This window comes from Astatotilapia calliptera, chromosome 6 (genome assembly GCF_964374335.1).
Source record: "Astatotilapia calliptera chromosome 6, fAstCal68.1, whole genome shotgun sequence".
NCBI lineage: Eukaryota > Metazoa > Chordata > Actinopteri > Cichliformes > Cichlidae > Astatotilapia > Astatotilapia calliptera.
The window spans coordinates 10,088,763-10,114,342 of record NC_137427.1 but is presented as its reverse complement, the minus strand read 5'-3'; the positions used below and the strand labels follow the sequence as shown (position 1 = coordinate 10,114,342).

General features: G+C 41.5%; 1 protein-coding gene and 1 pseudogene across 2 annotated transcripts in view; both read right to left on the bottom strand.

Annotated features, from left to right (window-relative positions):
- The window catches only part of LOC113023794 (scavenger receptor cysteine-rich domain-containing protein DMBT1-like), a 41,000-nt pseudogene extending 35,856 nt beyond the window's left edge, over positions 1-5,144 (bottom strand). The window contains exons 1-7 of the transcript XR_013909369.1: positions 5,056-5,144; positions 3,818-4,591; positions 3,294-3,725; positions 2,591-2,905; positions 1,627-2,133; positions 971-1,330; positions 276-707 (exon numbers count right to left, since the gene is read on the bottom strand). The product of XR_013909369.1 is annotated as a scavenger receptor cysteine-rich domain-containing protein DMBT1-like (transcript). The remainder of the gene's footprint in view (positions 1-275; positions 708-970; positions 1,331-1,626; positions 2,134-2,590; positions 2,906-3,293; positions 3,726-3,817; positions 4,592-5,055) is intronic.
- Positions 5,145-16,682: 11,538 nt separating this feature from the next.
- slc26a11 (solute carrier family 26 member 11) lies at positions 16,683-25,557 on the bottom strand. The gene is made up of 15 exons (XM_026170157.2): positions 25,417-25,557; positions 24,747-24,869; positions 24,364-24,616; positions 24,028-24,220; positions 23,154-23,239; positions 21,136-21,352; positions 20,864-21,042; positions 20,649-20,721; positions 19,957-20,068; positions 19,822-19,877; positions 19,316-19,456; positions 18,859-18,986; positions 17,806-17,905; positions 17,598-17,731; positions 16,683-17,498 (listed from the first exon to the last, which is right to left on the bottom strand). The coding sequence occupies exons 3-15, from the start codon at positions 24,565-24,567 to the stop codon at positions 17,391-17,393; spliced, it is 1,731 nt and encodes a 576-aa protein (XP_026025942.2). The 5' UTR covers positions 24,568-24,616; positions 24,747-24,869; positions 25,417-25,557; the 3' UTR covers positions 16,683-17,390.
- Positions 25,558-25,580: the final 23 nt, after the last annotated feature.

The window sequence follows — 25,580 nt, the reverse complement described above, 5'->3', positions numbered from 1 at the left end:
TGGAAACTCTTAGGAACCACAGCAGCTCAGTCACAAAGAATCATCCTATGCAAAGTTACTGAGCAGTGTCTCTGTGTGCTGAGGCACATAGTATGTTAAAATGTCCAACACTCAGCTGACTCAATAACTGCAGTGCTCCATACCTCCTCTGGCATTAACAGCTGTTCAAAAACTGCGCAACAGGAGCTTCTTGGCATGGGCTTCTGCTCTGTCTCAAAGCCAGACAGTTACAAAGTTTGATTCCACTCTTCATAGCTCCACATGTTCATATTTACCTTCACAGACGACACCAGCATCCTCATAGTGACCACAGTCATGAGATCCAAATCCCCTGTGTTGACACTCAGAGAGCTTTGATTCATTGCCTGTGCATGTGACTTCATCCAACCAGATGGGTCCGTTGCCCTGTCCAAATTGTGCATTTGTTGGTGCTGAGAAGACCCTGCCACAGCCCAGCTGTTTACACACCACCTGAGCATCCACCAGGCCCCAGGCATCGTCACACACCGTCCCCCACTGTCCACTGTGGAAGATCTCCACCCTCCCAGAGCAGGAGCTGTTTCCATTAACCAGGCGGACCTCCCCCTCGACTGCTGTGCTGTTGCCCACTGGTGTTGTGGTAGAGATGTTAGCGGTCACATGTGTGGTGGTGAAGTTCTGTGGCCTTGGTGTTGTTGGAAAAACAGTGCTGTTGATTCCTGGTTGGACTGAAAGAAAAGTGTCTTTGAACTAAAAGGACAAACTCAGTTTGCACTTCCTTCTACATTAATGAGGAAAAGCTCTCATTAGAACATCTCAACATAATTGTTTTCTCACAAAATCCTTATTTACTTTGCATTTGACTCCATGTGCTGCACAACAACTTTATATTTAAATGGTGATTTAGAAACAACAAATGAGAATAGTTTTCTCATCAGTTTGATGTCAGCAGTAAGAAATGGAGGGTACCTGAAAAATGCATAAAATTTACCTTCACAGATGATGCTGGCATCTTCATTATGACGACAGTCGTGGACTCCAAGCCCGTTGTGTCTGCAGTCAGTTATTGATGATTCATTTCCAAAACATGCTACATCGTCCAACCAGATGGGTCCGCTGCCCTGTCCAAAAGCTGCACTTTGTAGCGCTGAACGAGCGCTTCCACAGCCCAGCTGTCTGCACACCACTTTAGCATCATTCAGGTCCCACAAATCATCACACACTGTGCCCCACTGTCCATCATTGAAGATCTCCACTCTGCCAGAGCAGCGGTTCTGACCATTGACCAGCCTCACTGTTGAAGCAGCTAATAGAAAACCAAAAGAAGGAACACTGTCTATGGGAGTACTTCAGAGGAAATGTAGATTTATTAGAATAATATAACAATATAATAATATATATAATATATAATAATATAACATAATCATCTTTCTACTATTTATTTAACTTCAGCTGACAACACGTTATTTTAAACTTATTTTTAATTTGTTGGTAATTTGATAGTTCTTGGGGGCAGGTTCTGGATTCATGGAAATATCTTCATAGTAAGTTTATCTTTATTGAAAAATTTCTCATAATTCAAGACTAAAAGAAAAAATTGTTGTGTGGATAAAAACCTGTAGTAGTATGTAACTATAAATCATCTTAGTTCAGTGTTATCCCAAATGCACACACGAACAAAGTTGGATTTCACTCTCTTTAACCCCACATGTTCATATTTACCTTCACAGACGACACCAGCATCCTCATAGTGACCACAGTCATGAGATCCAAACCCTCTGTGTTGACACTCAGAGAGCTTTGATTCGTTGCCTGAGCATGTGACATCATCCAACCAGATGGGTCCGTTGCCCTGTCCAAATCGCGCGTTTGTTGGTGCTGAGAAGACCCTGCCACAGCCGAGCTGTTTACACACCACCTGAGCATCCACCAGGCCCCAGGCATCGTCACACACCGTCCCCCACTGTCCACTGTGGAAGATCTCCACCCTGCCAGAGCAGGAGCTGTTTCCATTAACCAGGCGGACCTCCCCCTCGACTGCTGTGCTGTTGCCCACTGGTGTTGTGGTAGAGATGTTAGCGGTCACATGTGTGGTGGTGAAGTTCTGTGGCCTTGGTGTTGTTGGAAAAACAGTGCTGTTGATTCCTGGTTGGACTGAAAGAAAAGTGTCTTTGAACTAAAAGGACAAACTCAGTTTGCACTTCCTTCTACATTAATGAGGATAAGCTCTCATTAGAACATCTCAACATAATTGTTTTCTCACAAAATCCTTATTTACTTTGCATTTGACTCCATGTGCTGCACAACAACTTTATATTTAAATGGTGATTTAGAAACAACAAATGAGAATAGTTTTCACATCAGTTAGATGTCAGCAGTAGGAAGTGGAGGATGGTGAAGATGACAACATTTGTTTTGAATTTATTTATAATTTGTTGCTAATTACATAGTTTTTAGTGGCATTATCTGTGGATCCATGGAAATATTGCCATAGTAAGTGTATCTTTAGTTAAAAAATGGTAAATTAAAGCAACAAATGAGAATAGTTTTCTCATCAGTTTGATGTCAGCAGTAAGAAATGGAGGGTACCTGAAAAATGCATAAAATTTACCTTCACAGATGATGCTGGCATCTTCATTATGACGACAGTCGTGGACTCCAAGCCCGTTGTGTCTGCAGTCAGTTATTGATGATTCATTTCCAAAACATGCTACATCATCCAACCAGATGGGTCCGCTGCCCTGTCCAAAAGCTGCACTTTGTAGCGCTGAACGAGCGCTTCCACAGCCCAGCTGTCTGCACACCACTTTAGCATCATTCAGGTCCCAGGAATCATCACACACTGTGCCCCACTGTCCATCATTGAAGACCTCCACTCTGCCAGAGCAGCGGTTCTGACCGTTGACCAGCCTCACTGACGAAAGAGCTAATAGAAAACCAAAAGAAGGAACACTGTAAATTTTAATGAAAGGTGGATCTATTAGAGCAATATAAAAAACAACACAATAATCTTTCTACTCTTTCTTGCATTGACTGACAGGTGACAACATTTTATTTTGAATTTAATTCTATTTAGTTTTTACTGAATTGGGTTCTTGGAGTGATTTTGTGTAGAGTTATCGAAAAATTGTCATGTTATGTTCATCTTTATAAAAAAGGTTACTCATAATTCGCCTGAAAGAAAAAATACTTACCATGAAAAGCCTTATAGGTAAAAACCTGTAGTAGTATATAACTTTAAGCCATCTTAGATCAATCTGGCCCCAAATGCAGTCGGTACAAAGCCGAACTTCACTGCACATGTTCATATTTACCTGCACAGATGACACCGGCATCCTCATAGTGACCACAGTTATGAGATCCAAACCCGTTGTGGTGACACTCGGAGAGCGTTGATTCCATGCCTGAGCATGTGACATCATCCAACCAGATGGGTCCGTTGCCCTGTCCAAATTGTGCATTTGTTGGTGCTGAGATGACCCTGCCACAGCCCAGCTGTCTACACACCACATGAGCATTCACCAGGCCCCAGTTATCGTCACACACCGTCCCCCACTGTCCACTGTGGAAGATCTCCACCCTGCCAGAGCAGGAGCTGTTTCCATTAACCAGGCGGACCTCCCTCTCGACTGCTGTGCTGTTGCCCACTGGTGTTGTGGTAGAGATGTTAGCAGTCACATGTGTGGTGGTGAAGTTCTGTGGCCTTGGTGTTGTGGTAGGTAAAACAGGTGTAATTGTGTTCACTTCTGTTTAAAATAATAATAATAATCATGCACTCAGAAACCATTGAACCAACTGAATCATCAACAGGTTAATCATATTTAAAGCATAGGTTTACCTGCACAGTATGCAAGGTTGCATGTATATGGCTTCACAAGTTTGTAGACATAGTAGTTTGCATGGCAAAGTTTAACATGGATGGTGTGTGACTGAAAATGGCAGCAGCTGCCACTCCAATCATTGCACACAGTGCGATTCACAATTTCACCTGACCATGTGGGATGAGGTTGTGTTATCCACAAAGGCGCATGAGTTCCACACCTGTTTGATTCGACACACCTCTCTGGAATACGAGCACTGGTTTGATTCAAAAACAGGCGATACCAGCCTTGCCAGTTTATATATTGATCACAGTGTAGGACCTCAGTATTTGTGTTATTTGTTGAACGCCAGTCATCATTCAATGTTGCATAGTTCTGACAAGGGTCCACACATTGGGAATTGATGCAGTCCGTGCCTGAAGGACAAACTGTGTTCCCACAGTAGAACCGGACAGATTGGGAAGAGGCAGCTGCTCTGTTCTTGGAGGAAGGCTCCGGACATTCGTATGAGCCTGGCGTGTTGTGGCAAATCTGAGGTGGTGTGCATGGTGAGTTTGGGAGGGAACACTCATCAGTGTCCACACAGCCCTTCTCTGAGGACCAGTGGTAACCTCGGTCACAGCAAGAAGAGTCACTGCAGAGTTTTGGGTCATAGCAGGTGAGGCCATCACCTACAAAGCCATCTTTACAGATACATGAGAGGGCGTGGCCGGTGAAGGTGTCACCTCTTTCCTGTGACTCCAAGCAGGTGGCTTTGCCATGACATGAATCACAGCTGGTCACAGGAGTCCCTGCAGACAAAATAGTCACAGCATTTCATCTGTCACAGCACTTAAATACAAGTAAGACTTTTTGATTCATAATCATTTTGAAACATCTTTTGAAATCTCACCACAGTGTAAAATAGCTGAATTTAAAAAGAAGAAAGATTTGAGTAATTTGTTGTAATTTAGATAATTCATCAAAATAACTCTTTGGAGGCATTTCACGTCACTGTTGAATACTCTTACTGAATATGAGGTAAATATTTGTCTACTTTCAAACTGATATTTAAATAACATACCTTACCTAAAAAATTTCTAAAGGAGAAATGTGAAAATGTAAAATTAGCAAATTCATTATAGTTTGTCTGGAGCAATTATTTAATTAGTGTCTTAATTAGAGGCACAATAATTGACAAAGGAAAAAGTACCATTATAATAATTACATCAGTCCATTTAGAAAATGAATTTATGTCTAACTAGAGATGATTTACCTGAAGAAGTTCCTGTGAAAATATGCACAAGTATGAGTAAGAACAGTCCAGAAGGCATTCCCATTATTGATCACATCCACGACTCAAACTGCGTGAAAAAGACAAAGGAGATGTTTTAAAACTGCATTTTTACATTATGCCATCTTATTCTGTATTAAATCTATAACTTCTGATGTGTCTGTACTTACCCTGGAGAGACTCTGAGAATCCAGCGCTTAAGCTCACAGAGAGTCTGAGGATGAGAATTTATTGGCCTGTTTCTGTGTGCAAAGGACAAATAGAAGTGATTGATGGGGAAATATTTAAGTAGGTAAGACAAAGAACTTATTCATATGGCATCAAAGGAGTTACTCATTAATCTAAAGAACGAAAAAGAATCACGTCCACAATGAAAGGGCACATCCACAAAGCCCAAGTCAGTCATTTTTATGGTACAACAAATTGATGTTTGCACAATCCAGTATTTTCTCACACTTTGCTCATTTATAACCATCTCAGAAGATAAAGAGTACACTAAGTTTTGTGCAATGAAGCTATCTGCCCGACATTCAGAAATGTTGTTTGATCCAATATTCTTATCTCAAGATCCTGTTGGCATCTAGACTTTCAACTATTCAATATTTCCAGTGACATCAGGTGAACCCTGCTAATAATCATGCATGAATCAAAATGCCCCAGCACATGTAAGTACTTTTACAGTTAGACCCAAAAGGTTTTGGATAAAGACTTGCTGTTGTTGTAAGTTTGACCAAACATTGATGTTGTGAAAGGCTTTCATCTTTAATATGAGGGGCTTTACAACATTTTGCTTTATTGGTTTAGAACTTACAGCTGCTTGTGCATGTGTTTCTTTGCCTTCAGGTTTGTATTGAAAAGTTGCTCTGTTGGATTGAAATCGGCAGCTCAACAGTCTGACTGACGTGGCCATTGATTATTCCTTTCCTTTGTTCTGAGAAATTTGGGGGTTGCTTTTGCAGTTTCTTATCATTATCTGAACAGAGCCATGCATATAATCCATCTATTATTCTTAAAGACATCTCTTCACTGTAAACTGACAGTCACACACCTACCTCCTCAAACGTGTTCTTGACATGGTTAGATGTTATGAAGTTATTTTTCTTAACCAAGGAAAGAATTCTGTGATCATCCTTTTTCATCTTCTGAGCTCCTTCAGGCGTTTTAATGTTGCTAAGCTGACCAGAATGTACCAGATTGTTGATATATATATATATATATATATATAATGAATAATAGTAATGGGTTGCAGCCACAGCTGCCCTGGGGCAGACTGACAGAAGCGAGGCTGCCATATCGCACCATCGGCCCCTCTGGCCAACACCAGTAGGCAGTAGGTGAAATGTCTTGCCCAAGGACGCAACAACCAAGACAGAGAGCCCGGGGATTGAACCGGCGACCTTCCAGTTACAGATACGCTTCCCAACCCCCTGAGCCAAAAAATTCCCCACTCGCCCCTGCGGGCGGTCAATCCTTCAAGCTCGGGTCCTCTACCAGAGGCCTGGGAGCTTGAGGGTCCTGCGCAGTATCTTTGCTGTTCCTAGGACTGCGCTCTTCTGGACAGAGATCTCCGATGTTGTTCCCGGGATCTGCTGGAGCCACTCGCCTAGTTTGGGAGTCACCGCACCTAGTGCTCCGATTACCACGGGGACCACCGTTACCTTCACCCTCCACATCCTCTCGAGCTCTTCTCTGAGCCCTTGGTATTTCTCCAGCTTCTCGTGTTCCTTCTTCCTGATGTTGCTGTCATTCGGAACTGCTACATCGATCACTACGGCCGTCTTCTTCTGGTTGTCTACCACCACTGTGTCCGGTTGGTTAGCCGCCACCATTTTGTCCGTCTGTATCTGGAAGTCCCACAGGATCTTAGCTCGGTCATTCTCCATCACCCATCACCCATCATCATCATCCATCACCCATCTCCATCAAAATGGTAGATGCCCCCAAGCATCTACCATTTTGACCTTGGGACTTCCAGGTTATACTCGGCACAGATACTATGCCGGCCACTTGGTTATGGCGTTCCATGTATGCCTTACCTGCTAGCATCTTGCACCCTACTGTCATGTGCTGGATTGTCTCTGGGGCATCTTTACACAGCCTGCACCTGGGGTCTTGCCTGGTGTGATAGACCCCAGCCTCAATGGATCTTGTGCTTAGTGCTTGTTCCTGTGCTGCCATGATTAGTGCTTCCGTGCTGTCTTTCAGTCCAGCTTTGTCCAGCCACTGGTAGGATTTCTGGATATCAGCCACCCCCTCTATCTGTCGGTGGTACATACCGTGCAGGGGCCTGTCCTTCCATGATGGTTCCTCGCCTTCCTCCACTTTCTTGGGTTTCTGCTGCCTGAGGTATTCACTGAGCACGCTGTCAGTTGGGGCCATCTTTGTGATGTATTCGTGGATGTTCCTTGTCTCATCCTGGACTGTGGTGCTAACACTCACCAGTCTCCGGCCTCCTTCCTTCCGCTTAGCGTACAGCCTCAGGGTGCTGGACTTGGGGTGAAACCCTCCATGCATGGTAAGGAGCTTTCTTGTCTTGATGTCAGTGGCTTCTATCTCCTCCTTTGGCCAGCCTATTACCCCAGCAGGGTACCTGATCACGGGCAGGGCGTAGGTGTTGATAGCCCGGATCTTGTTCTTACCGTTCAGCTGACTCCTCAGGACTCGCCTGACCCTCTGCAGGTACTTGGTGGTTGCAGCTTTCCTAGCGGCCTCTTCATGGTTCCCATTTGCCTGCGGGATCCCCAGGTACTTGTAACTGTCCTCTAGGTCTGCAATGTTGCCTTCTGGTAGTTTGATCCCCTCTGTTCTGACTACCTTTCCTCTCTTTGTTATCATCCGACTACACTTCTCCAGCCCGAACGACATTCCGATGTCATTTTTGTATATCCTGGTGGTGTGGATCAGTGAATTGATGTCTCGTTCACTCTTGGCATACAGCTTGATGTCATCCATGTACAGGAGGTGGCTGACAACTGCTCCATTCCGTAGTCGGTATCCGTAGCCAATCTTGTCAATTATCTCACTATGCAGAACAGCAGTGGGGACAGAGCATCTCCTTGGTAGATCCTGCACTTGATGGTGACTTGTGCTATGGGCTTGAGGTTGGCCTCCAGTGTTGTCTGCCACATCCCCATTGAGTTCCTGATGAAGGCTCTCAGGGTCCTGTTGATCTTATATAGTTCTAGGCATTCCAGGATCCAGGTGTGGGGCATTGAGTCATAGGCCTTCTTGTAATCAATCCAGGCAGTGCACAGGTTGGTCAGTCTGGTCCTGCAGTCTCGGCTGACTGCTTGGTCTGCCAGTAGCTGGTGTTTTGCGCCTCTGGTATTCTTTCTATGCCCCGCTCATGTATTGACCCATGTGCCTGTTCATCTTAGCCGCTATGATGCCTGACAGGAGCTTCCACGTGGTGCTGAGGCAGGTTATTGGTCGGTAGTTGGAGGGGACCGGTCCCTTCTGGGGGTCCTTGAGGATCAGGACTGACTTCGGTTAGCCATTCCGGGTGTCTCTCGTCAACTAGCAGCTGGTTCATTTGTGCTGCCAGGCGCTCGTGGAGTGCAGTCAGCTTCTTCAGCCAGTAGGCGTGAAACATGTCAGGGCCTGGTGCTGTCCAACTCTTCATATTGGAGACCCTTTCTTGGATATCTGCCACTGTGATGGTTACTGGACCCTGTTCAGGGAGGTTGCTATGGTCTGCCCTCAGATCCACTAGCCACTGAGCATGGGTTGGGTCCTTCTCCCATATGCTCTTCCAGTATTGTTCCGTCTCCAGCCTTGGTGGTGCTGTTCTCATATTGTTCCCCTGCCAGTGAGAGTACACCTTGGCTGGTTCCGTGGAGAACGGCTGGCCAAGGCTGTGAGTCGTTGCTTGGCAGTTTCCAAGGCCTCAGGTATGGACAGCTTCCTGTACTTCTTAGGCACCTTCCTCATCGCGCCTTTCTGCAACTCCGATAGTTGGCTAACCTCCCTCCGTGCTACCTTGGTCTTAGCCTCTAGCCTCCTTCTCCATGGAGGGTACTGCCCCTTGTGGCTGTTCAACTTGTAGCCAAGCATCTCACTGATCACTGCTGCCGTATTGTAGATCAGCTTGTTAGTGTCGGTAATCGTGGCTGTAGGTATCATCCGTAGTGCTGCATTAACATCATCTAGCAGACCTTCTGAGGATCGTTCTCCTATCGCACTTGGGGCTTGGTACCCAATCTCGGGTGGGGGTGATGATATCTCCCCCCTGACCTGGCGTCCTGGCTCCCCCTTGCCATAGCATTTATGTTGTACCTCGTCAATCTCTAGCTGTGAGAGCAGTCCCTTCTTCCAAATGTTGGAACACTGAGCTACTAGTTGTTTCGCCGTCATTGTGGATGTTGGGTATCGAAGAATCCATAGGTCCCTCATCCTATTCATGTAGCCCCTTCTCCCAGGGTTACTTGCGTAGTAGCATTCCAACAACGCCCTGTTTTCGTCTCTTGCCCACCGATGCCTTCTTGTTCCAGTAGCCCACTTCTCGTCAGGGTGCCCTGTTCCTCAACACCTGATGCGGACCTTGTTGATCCGGGCGATGTCCGAGCTGGCATGCCTTCATATTTATCTGTCTCGCTCATGTCTACGGTAGGCTTGCTTAGCAAAAGGGGTCTAGCCTTGTGTGTATATATATACATATATATATATATATATATATATATATATATACACACATATATGTAGATATATGATGAACTCCTTGAATTAAAGCTAAAAGTCTGCGCTTCAATCACATCTTTGTGTTTATCATTAAAATCATCTCTACAGATGCGAAAATACCACAAAAAAAAGGTGCCATTTTCAAAAAGCAGATAGACCACACTGTATATCACGTTTGTTCTTTTGTGTGTTGTTCTCTATATTTATCTGACTGGCTTTAAAAAATTGGTTTCAATAAATCAAATTGTCTTCTTTGAAAACAGGAGTGGCTCACTTTAACCTCTATTTGACTGATCGTTCTCATTTTCTAGTTCAATTTATTTTACTTTTATTATGCTGGCATGTCACTTCTTATCATTACTTAGTGGAATAAACACCATTACACAATATTTATTCAGAGAATTCCTTGTTCCCCTTTTTGATTAATGATTGACTTCTTCTTTGTTCGATTACAAGAAAAGTTTGATAGTAATATTTTTACAGCACTTTGTGACTGTAAGTACCAAAGAGCACCAACGATGTTCCAAATAGAAACTAAACTTTCAGCCCTTCAGGAAGGAACGTTATTAAGAAAGCACATATTTGTGTTCCTCTCAGGATGTATTTAACATTGACTGTGGAGACCAAAGCAAAACATAAAGCACTATACATCACAAAACATAGATGTGAGAGTAACACTGCAATAATCATCTTGAGCTTTATCATTAATAGATTCCTTTTACATGACTTGTTTTACTGTAACATTTTATTTAATAACTGAACCTGTTTAAGCTAAAAGGTCAGGCCATATACATTTTCTTCTTTAATTTTCTCTTTCACACCATGTGCCTGTAACACACCACTCCAGTCTTTCTTTTTAAAACTGCAAAACTGGCACAAATGTTGACACTGATTATTTCAGTAATATATTCAGTGACAATCTGTTTTTAATGCCAGTCCAGCCAGTCTTTCAGAGTTACTAAAACACAGATAATCAGCTATTCTTAATTTTTATGCAGGTCTTGACAGGTTTGACATAAGAGGTCTTTAAGAGCACAGAAACTTAATGTCTTGGAGACATGGGACTTTCTCGTTTCTCTGTTTAGTGCCTCTTCTCATCCTGCAGATCAGTCTCATTAAGTCACGTTAGAGGATGTCTTAAATTCTAAAATACATATGCCTCCTTTGCAGAAATGTTTTTACCTCTGATGCATGAAGTTGGTTTTCCATGCTGCTGAAATATACATATAAAAAAATCACCTAATGTGGACTCTACATGCTTGTATCACCTCCGATATCATTAGATAGAGTAGCAGTTGGCTGGCAATATCAAGCAATATCAGTGTTGCCATACGAAATTTCTTTAAAATTCATAGAATGAGCCTCTTACACTAAGGCAACTGGGATCGGTTCTGTTCTCATTCTGCGTTCTCTTGTGTCTGGTTTCCTGTGTTAGTATCTCTCTTTGAAGTCAGTCTTGTCTCCGTGTTAATTTGTCTGTTCCCTAGTCATGTCTCTGTGTAGCCTATCATGCCTGGGAAGTTCTGTCCCTCGCACTCCCACCTTGTTCTGTGTAATTCTAATTTTGTCTCTGTCTTGTTTATTCACCTGTTCTGCAGTCGGGTCGTGTTTCCCTCACTCCCTCTGTTCCCTGTGTTTAGTCAGTCTGTGTCTCAGTGTTTGTTTCGCTTCATGTTTTACTTTGATAGTCACTTGTGTTGTGTGCAGAGATGGGCAGTAATGCGGTAGCTTTACTGTAATCTAATTACTTTTTTCAAGTAATGAATAATGTAAGGGATTATTATTGCAAAAAAGTAATTAGACTGCTGTTACTTTCCTGTAAGTATGCTGCGTTACCGCGTTACTAAACCGTCGTGATTTTGTTTGTGAGAGTGTCTCATGACAATGACGTAAGCGTGTGCGTCGTCCATGGCAGCAACAGATGTGTGTAGATCAACAATGGATAATATGGATTGCAGCAGAGAGTACGACCATGCAGCGTTTAAACCGTGGAAATACTTACATTACTTTAAGTTTAATTCTGTAAAAAGTGACAAAAACATTAGAGTCTGCTGTACTCTGCTTGGGAAGAAAACGTCTTTCTACAGTGAAAAATTAAACTTCAAATCTGAGCAAGAACCTAGCAAGCCACCATGGGAATGTGAAGTTCACAGAGAAACCCCCGTATCCCCACTGACAAATGTAGAATTGGGCTGAAAGGTCTATTGCATTATTAAGTACTCGGGTTTATCATGTTTTTGAATTACTTTTGAAAATAAGCAATCAGTAAAGTAACTGGATTACTTTTTTGGAGAAGTAATCAGTCATTAGTAACTAGTTACTTGACCAACACTGGTTGTGTGCAGCATGTTCTGTTTTGTTTCCCTGTCTCATTAGTTAGATAACGTCCTGAGAGAGACAATCACATCTGCAAACTTGATTATATTTCTGCCCTGGTAGAGGCTCTGACATTTAATTGTATAGTAACAAATAAAAGTGGTAAAAGGACACAACTTTGAGAGGATCTGATGGAAGATAAAAGCACATCTGATAAGATATTGTTGACTCTCACTTTCTGAGGTCTATCAGTTTAAAAGTCAGTAAGCCAAGAAATCAAGCCAGAATTAAGATTAAGTGTACTGGTGAGATGTCTTGCTAAAATATGGGGCTGAATACAATTAAAAGCAGATGAAAAATGTGCAAAAAGCACAACGTCCACAGGTGGAAACACAGCTGACACTAATCTGACTGACAAGACAGGGGAAGCAAAACTGAACATAATGCACATTAAACAGAAGACTATCAAAGTAAAACAGGAAGTACAAACACTGGCAGACTAAGAAAATCGTAAACACAAAAACTGGGTTGAGAAGTATTTGATACATGAAGCTAAAATTTCACAGCTCTCATTGTTTATGTTTAAACTTTTGCATAAAAAAAGATGAAAATATTCTAAAAATGTGCTAATTTGAAATAGGTTGTCCGTATACTCTTTTGAAACTTTTGATTCACACCCACATCAAGTTTCAAGATTCTTTGTCTTTGTTGTCCAACAACAGAAAATTTGTTTTGCCAGAATTCAAATTTTAGTGCAGAGTTGACCTTTGTAGCCTAAAGTGTGGGCAACATCCGGCCAGTTGGTTCTCTGTGATCTGACAGGCTGGTACGAATCACAACTGTCATCCTTGTTGTGGGGCCACAGAAAAAGTGAGCTGCTTTTGATCTTCATCATTAATAGATCTATCTTTACATGATTTTTGTTGACTGCTCTGGTCACTGAAGCAAAATAGGTGTCATAATAAAAATATTTTTTTCCAGTGTTTCAGCATTGTGGTTTTAAAACACATTTGACTTTTGCAAGAACAGCTATATTTATAGGCTCCTCTTGGTCATGTGAATCTTTTATCTGTTTATTTATTCATTTCTATTTGTATTATTTCAGTTATTACATTATATGTGGTATAGTTTAAAAAAACATACAAACAAACACAATAATTAGAAAATACACAGATGCATAAATTAACAATTCTTTTATAGAGTGAGAGAAAGAGAATTAGTGTGAGAATGTGTCTTTGTCACCAATGTACTTGAGAATGAAGGTGGGAAGCTGCAGCAAGACCAGGGAGACCAAAGGATGAGAGTCCCAGAGGACCAGAGGTAAGGAGCAGTCGAGCCTGCTAGAGGCCGGCTACCCTGGTACGAATTGAGAATAGGGTCCATGAACTATTAAGACAGCCCAGAATTCTGAATTTTGGCATGTATGACTCATCTTTTTCCAGAAAGGTTCATAAGATAAGATTATCATTTGTGTTGTTGGAGTGTTAACCTTCCGAATGTAGGTTAACATTCTGAATTTCACAACTTATCTTTGCGTGTGTGTTTTTCCAGGGGTGTGGCTGGTGTTCCATTTCTGATAGTAATTACCTCACTTCTTTCCTATCAATAATCACCACACCTGCCCAAATAATTCCGCCAACTCAAGTTGTCACTGTTATGTCAATATCTCTGATAGAAGCTGTTTGTGACTCTGGAGGTGTGACTGACCTGAGGCACCGACCAGAAGGCAGTGGATTCTCAGTTGTGGTATCACAGACAGCGGTGGCAGACCGTGGTGTTGCGGGAAAGTAGGACCCAAATGCAGGACTGATGCAGATGAACAGTGAGTTTTATTAACAGTGAAACAACTACTATGTACATTCCCAGGCACTGTGGTCCCAGTGGTGATTCCTCCCCAGAATCCTCACACAGCACATACAGCACTTTAAAATAACATAGTTGACCAAAGTGCTTTCTAATAATAAAAAACCAGAGATAACAGTTAAAAAAATACATTAAACAGACAAAGAAATATATATAAAGAAAAGAAAAGAAAAAAAATCAGTATATCTTAAATATTAAGACATGAGTAAAATAAACAATAAAATATACAATGAATAAAATTAACAAAATAAATAGATTAAGAGCGACCAGTTACTGACTACAAGCTGACTCTGTGTCATGGCTACTGGACGGACTCACGCGCAGACAGTTCTTTCTTTGAGAACAAAAGGAGATTATTTATTTACAACAGGGATCACCTCAGTGCTATATATATATATATATATATATATATATATATATATATATATATATATATTTAAATATATATATATATATTTATTTATTCCAGGGAGGGAAGGGGGGGGGGAATCCATACAGCTCCTCCGCACACACGCACTCCTCTTCAGCCGCACTCGCTCCAAAACTCCACACACGCTGCCACACCCGGGCAGGTCCCGTGATTTGGTCCAGAAGATGGATATCTACACACAGAATTTCAACGTTAGTTCCACAGCAAAATACACACAGGGGATTCCTTTGATAATGCCGAGAGCACGAACTCAAGAGGCTCAACGTTCCAGCGGTGAGCTGCTCTGTGCCACTGCCTTAAATAGCAACTGGGGAAATCAGCCAGATCAGCAGCAGGTGGAGACAATCACACAGGTGCGTGGGCCAAGAGCGAGAGCCCGTAACGAGCTCCACCCAGGCAGAGAGGAGGAGGAGAGACAAAGAAAACAAAAACAAAAAAGAACAACAACAACAAAACGTGTAGCCAGCGTGAGCCAGCCAGAGAGACACAGGGACCGTGACACTCTGGTACTATTCCTAAAAAGCCTTGGGAAAAAAGGTGTGTTTTTAAAATGATTTGAACATTTCAAGTGTTGGGGCCAGCCTAATATGGAGGGTCAGCTTATTCCATATTTGTGGGCCACAACAGCGAACGCTCAGTCCCCCCGGTGTTTCAGTCTCGACATGAGGACAGCAAGGAGTGACTGGTCAGTTGATCTGAGAGACCTTCGTGGTATCGGTGTAGAAGGTCTGACAGATAAGGAGCCAGGCCATTTAAAACTTTAAAAGCAAACAATAAGATTTTAAAATTAATTCTAAAATGGACAGGCAACCAGTGTAAAGAGCAAAGAACTGGGGTAATGTGCTCACGTTTGCGTGTCTCTGTCAGCAGGCGAGCAGCAGCGTTCTGGACCATTTGCAGGCATGTTAGTGAGGCCGGATCAATACCAACATAAAGTCCATTACAATAATCACGGCGAGTGGTCACAAATGCATGTAAAACTCTCTCCAAGTCACAAAAAGAAAAAAAGGTTTGACTTTAGAGAGCTGCCTCAGCCGAAAAAAAGCTCACCGCTGTATTTACCTGTTTATCCATTTTAAGAGCTGTGTCGATTTTTATTCCAAGGTTGGTGACAATTGGTTTGACACAGGATGTGAGAGGACCCAAGTCAGATGGTGGGACACCAGGGCCACTCGGCCCAAATATAATGACCCCAGTCTTCTTTTCATTAAAATTTTAAAAATTCAGAGCCAGCCATGCTCTGATATCCTTAAGACATTCTTAAATAGGCCTGAGGGGGTTAGGGTCATAGTGTTTCAGGGGTAGATAAATTTGACAGTCGTCTGCATAAAAATGAAATGAGACTCTATATTTTTTTTAATAATATGGCCAAGGGGAAGTAAATAAATGCTAAAAAAAAGAAGAAAAAAAAGAAGAAGGGGCCCGAGGATGGATCCTTGAGGTACACCACATGGGAGGGGGGCGGCGAATGAATAAAATTTCCCAAGTGAGACAAAGAAACTTCTGTCAGACAGGTATGACTTGAACCACTCCAAGGCAGTGCCTCTAATTCCGACATGATGTTCTAGGTGGGAAATTAAAATGTTGTGATCAACTGTATCAAAAGCTGCTGTGAGATCCAAAAGCACAAATAAGACAGAATTCCCAGAGTCAGCAGTTAGTAAGATATCATTAAAAACTCTCAAAGTGCAGACTCTTTGCTGTGAAGTGCTTTAAAATCTGCTTGAAATACCTCAAAAATGTTTTGACTCGTTTAAAAAACAGTCCAAACGGTGAAAAAATTACAATTACTTCTTAATTGTTGTTCTTACTACTTGAGCTATTCCTGTTAAAAGTAGTTTTAAAACCTACTGCATCATAGAGTGCACTTTTTTTTTTTTTTTTTTACACAATGCTTGCATTTTGGTTTAGTTTTTGTCAAAGAGATAATAACACAGTGTAACATGTCATGTGTTGCTTTTTCATCTGAGGTTTTATTTAAATTATTTCAAAATCTGGTGAAGACTAGATGACTTTTTAACTTGTGTCCTGATGTGTAAAACTAGAACAGAAAGATGGCGTACTTTTTTTTTTTAAACGACTGCATTCTGGGGAGAGTTATGAACAGACTATGAAAAGATGTGGCAGCAAACTGGAAGGAAAACTAGCAAAAATAAAACTAATAGAAATGGAAAAGAACCCTGAACCAGCTTTTCAGTTGCAGCACGGTTGCATGGTGATCCCAAGGATCATGCCCATGACAAGTGATGATAACTAATGATCATTAAATAGAAGAATAAATGATAAATGAAAAGAAAATTCTTCATGTACATAGAAACACAAATAACTTGTAATGATTTATTCAGGAAAAATCTTTGTATAAATGTGATGATTTGGGTTAAAAATATAATTCACTCATCTTCAACATTTTTTTAACGACTGAACTAGAGATCCTGTCCCAGCTGTCATTGGCTGGGAGGCTGTGTGCACCAGGTCTCTCGCAACACTGGAATAATTTATTTATAAAGAGAAAAGTTTTGTCTTTTTCCCACCTAGAAGCATTTCTTTGTCAACATAAAATAAGAGACTACTGCCTTACAGTACATTTTACACATATGAATAAATAAAACGATAGATGGCACTTGTGTTAGCCTGACTTTGCTCAGTTCATTAATCAGTAACTTCTTATTTTTAAGAACATATTTGGTCCCACTCTGGACTTTCAACCTTAAAACACCACACAGACATCTATTAGCAAAATTATACCACATATATCCACTATTACTTACACAGTCCAGATATTAATAGATTATATTATTTACATTTACAGACATTATATTAAACTTATGCTCCAAAGTTGTTGTGCAGTGGACAGTGTTTGTAAACTTAACAGATTTCCTTATTTCTTCACTTGGTCAGTGGCAGTCGCTGCAAACTGCAGAGAAATTACTCGCTGGAGGTAGTTTATAGATTTTTTTGAGGTCTTAAGAGCCTTATAATTCCAGATTAGGGGCATCTCTCCTCTCCAGGCTGTAACTGGATAGTTTTTGTGTTAGTCATCAAGAAGGTTCCTTGACTCCATCTGCAGTGCCTCGTCTACGCTGTGATTGTGCCTGAAGCCCTCCAGATCAGCTGCCAGGAGAACCTTCAGAATAGAGGGCTGAAGGAGGGAGGAAGACACAGGCAGGGGAAAGCAAAAGATGATGAGTATGAACTCATTCTGTAAGGATTAAAGGTTTTTAAGGACTGAAGGGTGTACCTGCAATCCGGCAAAAATCAGATGCACTTCTCGGAGTTTGAACTGCCTCAGCAGGTCCCTGAGCTCACTGATCACTGTGTAATCGATGACGCTGACATGAGAGCAGTCCAGCACCACAGACCGTGGTGGAGACACTGGGGAAAGACGAGCAAGTAAACAGCAGGAAACACTGAAATGTGCCCACGCAGACTATCAAGCATTTCATTACCCTGCAGAGCCCGAGTGTGTATGATGTGGCTGAGATACTCGGTAGCAGGAAAACTGAGGCCACTGCTCAACTCCATCACCAACACGCCGTGATCAGTCACCTGCAATGCAGATATGCAATATTACAGCATTAGTCTTGTTTGATACCACATATTTCAAATGTGTCCTCATCAAAGTTATGAAAAATGTTTAGTTTTAGTTTTTACTACTTTTATTTTTTGCTTATTCATTATTAAGTATTGGCAGGGCAAGATTTAAGAAGTTCATACAAAGTCTCAAAGTTCTGTTGACATTCCAGTTCCAGTTCCTCATTTTGTTTTTCTTAAGCCTCTCAGAGGTGGACTCGCTAGTGTCTTTTGTCCTGCTGCAGAACCCAAGTGCGCTTCAGCAGAGGTCATGAACAGACGGTCGGACATTCTGCATTTTGTATTTACACTTTTTCCCACCACTGGCTCTAAAATAAACTGAAATGGTGAATACCCCACTACGAAACAACACAGTGTCTCCTGCATCTGGGTTCTAGTTTGGTCCTGATATAAGATGCAGTCTGAGAGAGTTTAGCTGCTGGAAGCTGGGCCAGTCATCACACACTGGTGTGACAGGAAGAAGCAGCAAAACATCACAATTTAACTCTATGATGACTTTTCTCTGGGTGGATAAGGATGGATCCAGCTTTGATTCACATACCTACAAAAAGCAAATGTTTAACCCAGGCAAATACTAACAAAAAAAAATCTTAGCTTTTAAGCTTTTAAGACATTTTCACGGTCAAATCATCCTTAATCATTATCCTCTTTTGCGTCCTTCATCTCTCCCTCCCCTCTTTCTCTTTTCATGTATTTTTTTACATTTTTAGTACTTTACGGATTAGTATTTTATGACTTTTAAGACCATTTCATGACTTAATATTTGTGACCTTCTTAATTGTTTTTTTCTCCTGTTTTATGCTTGTGAACCACTTTAACCCTTTACCCGTGATATTGAGCCAAACAAACTCACTTCACATGACTAGTTTCATACACTGCTTGCACACAGACATAAAAAGATAACGCACCTCTATCTGGGGTCTGGCCATACTGTAGAGCAGCAGGGCTCCAGACACAGCTATACCTCCTACGATGCCGTACTGCACCGCCCAGAAACTCATCAGGAACGTCACAAAAAAGGGGAGAAGGTCCAGCTCTATGGGGGATAAATCATCATCATTAACGTTTAAGTGCCATCGATACTAGACGTTACACATGTTACATATTATGTTCTTGCCTAAAAATGGGGTACTGAGACGGTGACTGAGTCTGGCTCCAGACTCCAGAATTCTCCCTCCCATATAAAGTTTACAACAGTTGACAAATTGAATTCAGTTCAATCATTTTTTCCCACATCCTTTTTATATATTTTGGCTACTCTGTATAGTCGAATACAAAGAACTTTGGGTAAACTCTGTTTTAAATTTAAATATCTTACATAAATAAAAGTGACTTGACTAATTACAATAGCAAGATGAAACTCACTTCGTATCCTCCACATCTTAGCCACCACACGGTAATCCACCATGGGAGCCACCGCACAGATGATGACAGCAGCTAGAGAAGCTTTGGGGATGTAATAAAAGGCCGGCATGAGGAAGGCCAAGGAGAGCAACACTATTACACCTGCAACAATAAAGAGAAAGAAAATCATGAAACATTTAAAAACAGTATAAACAACATAAAATATGATATTTATTTGCACCAAAATAGCAAAAAAATATGTGAATGTTATTTTGGTTTTGACTTCAAGGTGCAAATTTTTTAAATAAGAAGGATGCTATGACAGACTGAAAGATAAACTTTTGAATTCTTGTACAAACATTGTTCTTGCAGTGTCTCCAACCTGCACGATAAGCCTTTTAATTTCACCAATAACGAAAAAAGAAACTAAAGAAATGTGAAGTGAGGATAATTTGCTGTATGACAACATAAATGGCCACAAGGGGGCAGAAGAGGAAAACGTAAAAGCTGAAAGTGTCACAACTTACTGGTGACAACCCCTCCAGCTGGAGTGCAAACTCCAGTCTGGGAGTTCACAGCTGTCCTGGATGTGAAAGAAAACATGTCAGTATAAACATAACTGTTATTATAACTATGAAAATAACACACACAGACACACAAACCTCCCAAAGCTGCCTGTGACAGGGTAGGCTGACACAAAGGAGCCCATGATGTTGGTCACTCCGATTGCCAGCAGCTCCTGGTTGGCATCGATCCTGTAGTCGTTCTGACTGGCTGAGGAGAAACATTAAGTTAAAATCAGCCACCAGTGTGATGAGGAAAAACATTCTTTAGCTGCCTTTATTATCTAATATCTAATCTTCTTTCTTTAGCACCTTTGTGGTTCAGCTACCCAATTTCGCTGTGCAAGAAACCGCACAATGACAATAAAAAGCTCTAAGTCTAAGTCTCTCTAATAACTATTTAATGAGTAGAAAAATGCTTTTGAAACATGTTTTGTTTTTAAAAATGTATAAAGTATTGATCTTTATTAATTTCATCTTCATGATGAAGCCTTAAATTGACAGCCAGGTTGCACTTACAAGCTAAATACATGATAAATATTAAGATTGCTATTGGAGTTTTATATGTTTACAGTGTTAGTTTAACATGTTAAATTATGGGACTGTCAGCTATTAGTTTTGGAGATACTTATTTTTATTATTATTCTGGTAAGAAATGTGAATATCTGTACCATATTTTATGTCTATCGTTTAATTCTGTCTGAAGACATCTCATTGAAAAAGTGGAAACGTCAAGGAATTACCAGCATCATTATGATTATCCTCTGAAACCAGTGACTAACATTACTTACCAAATGCTTTCGCAATAGCAATGCTCTCCAACAGGCCCATGAAGGGGATCACCGCTAGCCCTCCTCCAAAGTCCTTTAAAACACACAGAGAGGAAAACGAGACAGTCAGCAGCTCTTTCTGAGAGCAGAGGGATTCTGGAAGTGAAACTTTCAGCTCAATCATTTATCAAAAAGATCCAGTGTCTTCATCGGGTTACTGGCGGTTTCCTCCTTACTTTCACAATCTCTCCAAAGGAAACGACGGTGCCGTTAGCTGTAGTGTCAGAGGTGGGTGGAGGCCTGAATGGTGGCAGTCCGCGGGTAGTTTTTCCAGTGATCGTGAAGACATGATTACCATACACCTCCCAGGAAAATGCTATGAGGGATGCAGCGATGACCACTGCAGCGTTACGCACTGATGATATAAAGAAATACAATAAAAATGTAATGAACAGAATTTTTTTTTTGTAAAAGAGAGACACGTGTACTCAAACACAAAGGTACTCACTGGTAGCTACAGCCCACACTACTTTCCTGGCATACATGGAGCAGGTGGAGTCACTGTCAGAGGTTAGACTCGACTTCATGAACATCAACGTGACCAGCAGAGCGAGACAAATCAGACCAAGAACCACATCACCGATCCTGGCCTCGGGAATCTTGTGGAAGGTGTAGTAAACCTCCAGGAAAAACTGCTGAGGGACACCCTGGATTCCCAGAATATTCTAGAAAAAAAGGAAGAGCGGGTAAAACCACTGACATTATGAACGGAAAATGAGAGGGCAAGAGCAGTTCTCTCTTTGGAGTTTAAGCACTCAGAGCAATCAAAATGCATTTTTGAGTATAACCTAAACATTCGCGTGTGCGATTGTGGCTCAAGAGTTGGGAGGTCGCCTTGTAATCGGAAGGTTGCCAGTTCGAGCCCTGGCTCGGACAGTCTTGGTCGTTGTGTCTTTGGGCAAGACACTTCACCTGTTGCCTACTGGTGGCGCCAGTGTCTGGCAGCCTTGCCTCTGTCAGTGCGCCCCAGGGTGGCTGTGGCTACAATGTAACTTGCCATCACCAGTGTGTGAATGGGTGGATGACTGGATGTGTAAAGCGCTTTGGGGTCCTTAGGGACTAATAAAGCGCTATACAAATACAGGCCATTTACCATTTATTGTTAATCAGTTCACCAACAATGATGCAAATCCACCAGTAAAAGCTCAACACAGATTATAGTGCTCACCGGTCACATCTTTGACCTGTCTGCATGAGGTCAATGGGAAATTGATAGGTGTGATTTTTGTGGGAAACCACACCACAACTTTTTTCCTTTTTTTTTTTTTGAAGGCAACTATTAATTTTATTGTATATTATGTATGCGTGTGCAAGCAAAGAGATTTCAACTTGCATTAATTAATAAAGAAACACTGATGCAGAATATAGAGTTTTAAGACAGACTTTTCAAATATTTATTTACTAAAGTCAGAGGTAAAGCCATGTGCTTAGTTTGTAGAGAGCAGACTGCTGTGTTTAAGTGTTTTATTAAGAGACTAAACCGCAGAGAAGTACAAGAACCTGACTGAAGCAGAGCGGGAATGTACATCAGAGCCTGTGCTGGTAAAAAAAAAAAAAAAAAAAAAAAGCAATAAGGAGTTTTGTAGGCAGAAGGAGAACATGCAAACTCCACACAGAAAGGACCCAGCAGGTGGATTCAAACACACAACCTTTTAGCTTAAAGGCAACAGTACTAACCACTGGTCGACCCAATGCTCAAATCATTATTGTGGTGCTTTCTGGTGACTTTTCTATTTTCTTAGATGCCAATAAGCTAGTTTTGATCATTCTAGAGATTATTTTTTAATTCTGTGTGCTTCTCAGCGTATTTTTCAGCACTTCTTCTGTCATGATTCTGGGTCTTTTACCCAGCGTTTTGTGTTTTTTGGTCTTTTCAAGTTCTGTTTATTTTTCATTATCTTTAGTTTGCTGGTTTTGGTTTAGACTTTCACCTTTGTGTACTCCCTTAGCATTTCAGTCTTGAGCATTTAGTTCAAATTACTGTTTCCTACCTTTTCCTTCTATGCCAGTTCCCCTACGTTTAGGCTAGTTCTGTCTGCAGTTTAGTTATTGTGCCTCTCTTCCCGTTTTATTTTGCTACCATTTTGTCTCCTTTACATTGTGTTTAGTCTTACTTTCTCCCCCTGCCTCATTGTGTCGATTATTTACACCTGTGTTTATTTGCCCCAGCTGTTCCACGTTCCCCTAATCTGCCTTGGTGCAGTTATACCCCCAGTTTGGCCCTTGCTCTTTGTTGTGTCATCTGTTATGCCTTCCTGTTTTCTCCGGTCTCATTTCCATCCTGGCGTGTTTATTTATATAATATTTTCCTTTCTGCTTTGTTTTAATAAAGACTCACTTTTTATCTTTTCATTCTTTTAAAGACTTTTTTCCTACTGAGGCATACAGTTCGATGTGTTGTATATGCTGAGATAACTCTATGTATGTGTGTTAGTTTTTGCTGTGTGTGCATGTTTTCACTCTTACTTTGACTTGGCCAAATCCAATGGTTACTGCAGCAGCACATGTGAAGCCTTTTATTACAGGAAAAGAGATGAAGTCCAGAAGGAAACCTGCAGAAGAGAAGCAAAGCAGTGGATGATTTACAGAACCAAGACATTATTAAACCTTCCAGATTTCAAATATTACAGTAACTCTTTAAGGAAAAAATATAAATTCTCATTTGATAAGGAGCTTATGTTCGTAGGCTGCCCATTCATTGACATTTTACCGTAAAATGACACAAGACTAGTAAGTCATTTAAAAATAACCCGCAGCACAATTAAGTTTGGATTGGGTCCTGTCCAAGGAGAGCATGAGACAAGGTTTCATGTTCTCCTTGTGCCTGTGGAGTTTGTTCCAGGTACTCTAGCTTCCTCCCACAGTCCAAAGACATGCTTGGTCGGGTGATGGCAATTCTAACCTAGATGTTAATGTGAGCATGAATGGCTATCTCTGTGTGCCATCCCTGTCCAGGGTGTATCCTGCGTCACACCATATGAAAGCAGTGAGGGGGCTCCAGCTCCCTACGACCCTGAACTAGATATGTGGCTAATAAAATGGATGACCACATGACTATTTAAGAGCCACAGATTTTATAGTAGACTGTCTACCTCTAAAATTTAAGTTCCTACATGATAGTTACTTGATTTTTGTGATGTTGTTTTTACTTTTGGACTTCACCTTAAATTTTACATATTGAAGGATGTGATAAACTACCAGTGCTCTCAGACTCACACAACAATGTGTGTTACTGTGAAAAAATATTTTGTTTTGCTGTCAGTGGTTCACAAGTTTTTCAGGAAAAGCCCAAAACTGAAATCACAAGCTTTCCACATGACCTCGGGAGCACTCATTTCACCTAATCTCAGTAACGCCATCACAGCTTGGATGAGTCCACAGAGGAGGCTGAGCAGCACGGCTCGGTGAGGCTGCCCTCCCACCACAGAGGAGCACAAGAGGGACATGATGGCCGTGGGGCCCAGGGTCACATCCTTGGAGGTTCCCAGAAAGGTGTAAATGAACCCCCCCATGAAGGCCGAGTAGAGTCCGAACTGTGGACAGAAAATAAAATAAAGTCTGAACTAATTATGCAGCTAATTATTTTTTCATCTTAAAGCTCATGTCTCAGGAAAAGAGGAAAGCCAAATTAGTTATCCAGAGGGAGGTGAACCCTAATGGAAAGCCTAAGACTCGCCTGCACAGGAAGGCCGGCCACTTCAGCATAAGCCAGCGCTTGTGGTACAGTCGTCAATCCAACAGTGAGACCAGCAAGGACGTCCATCTTTAGCCATTTCAGGTTGTACTTTGGCAGCCATGAGAGGATGGGCAACCAGGCCTTCAGGGTGCTGTAGGAACAGCAGCACCGGGCTGACTGTCTTCTCATCAGACGCCGCTGCATCACACTTAGAGGTAAAGACCGGCGGGAGAGGAATTCAGCAAAGAGACATCTGTAGCAGAAAAAAGTAAAATGAACAAAACAACAGCCACACACAAAGCATGAGTTCTCCCCTCAGCTTTAAATATCATCAGCTTTGCTGGGTGCTGCCCAAGTTTCTGTTTTTTCCTTTTATTTCCTACCTCCTGCTGAGATATGCAGCATTCAGGAAAACGCCACAAAGATGCTGCTCATGCAAGCAGCTGTCAACCTGTTTGTTTGCATTTCTTCAAGCCGAGGACTTATCTTCAGGTGCATGCTGTGATCTGCGTGCCACACAAAAAAAGAACCATTCACAAGCTCACTGTGTGTCATTTACAATTATATGGCGATCATATGACAGCTGGGTGCTTTGCATACCGGTATCTGAACAGTCAGGACTTTTTTTTTTCATGAAGTCACCTTTACCTTCAAACTATAAACTCCCTCATCAGAAAAGTCCAACAGATAGGTCCACAGTCTTACGTGAACTTGACCTCAGACTGATACTTTATCTCCCACTGTGTCTGATTATGAGTCTATGTTACCCAGACTATAACAACCTTGTAATTATCAAAAAAGAATGATAATACACTAAAAACAGTGATGTGTTTGAGTGCAAGAGAGAAGAATGCACAGAAGAGACTGAATTCGTATACTACAGAAATGAAACAAAACAGAATAAAATAGAAATTTGACAATATAATATAAAATAACTCCGCAGTGTTTAACCGAACTGAACCAAAATAGACTAAAATAGACAAGAACAGACCAAAATAAAGTAGAAAAGAGTAAATAAAATAGAATAGAGTTGAATAAAACATAAATTCTTACACAGCGTGATGCTTTCTCTTGGCTGGGCTGTGATTTTTCACGTCCTTCTCTACTGTTCCTTTTGCTAAACCCACTTCTCCAAAAACATTTCGCTGACTAGGCGCGAGATAAGTCGTTTCCTGTTTAAAAAAAATAAAATAAAATAAGTCGTTTCCTGTTTTTTT

Excerpts from the sequence above, each read along its gene's own strand:
- slc26a11 (XM_026170157.2), bottom strand. The coding sequence starts at position 24,567 with ATGCAGCGGCGTCTGATGAGAAGACAGTCAGCCCGGTGCTGCTGTTCC. Across the intron at positions 20,069-20,648 it reads TGCTATTGCGAAAGCATTTG|CCAGTCAGAACGACTACAGG; the intron begins GTAAGTAATGTT and ends GTTTCTCCTCAG. Across the intron at positions 17,732-17,805 it reads ACACACTCGGGCTCTGCAGG|TGTCTCCACCACGGTCTGTG; the intron begins GTAATGAAATGC and ends GTCTTTCCCCAG.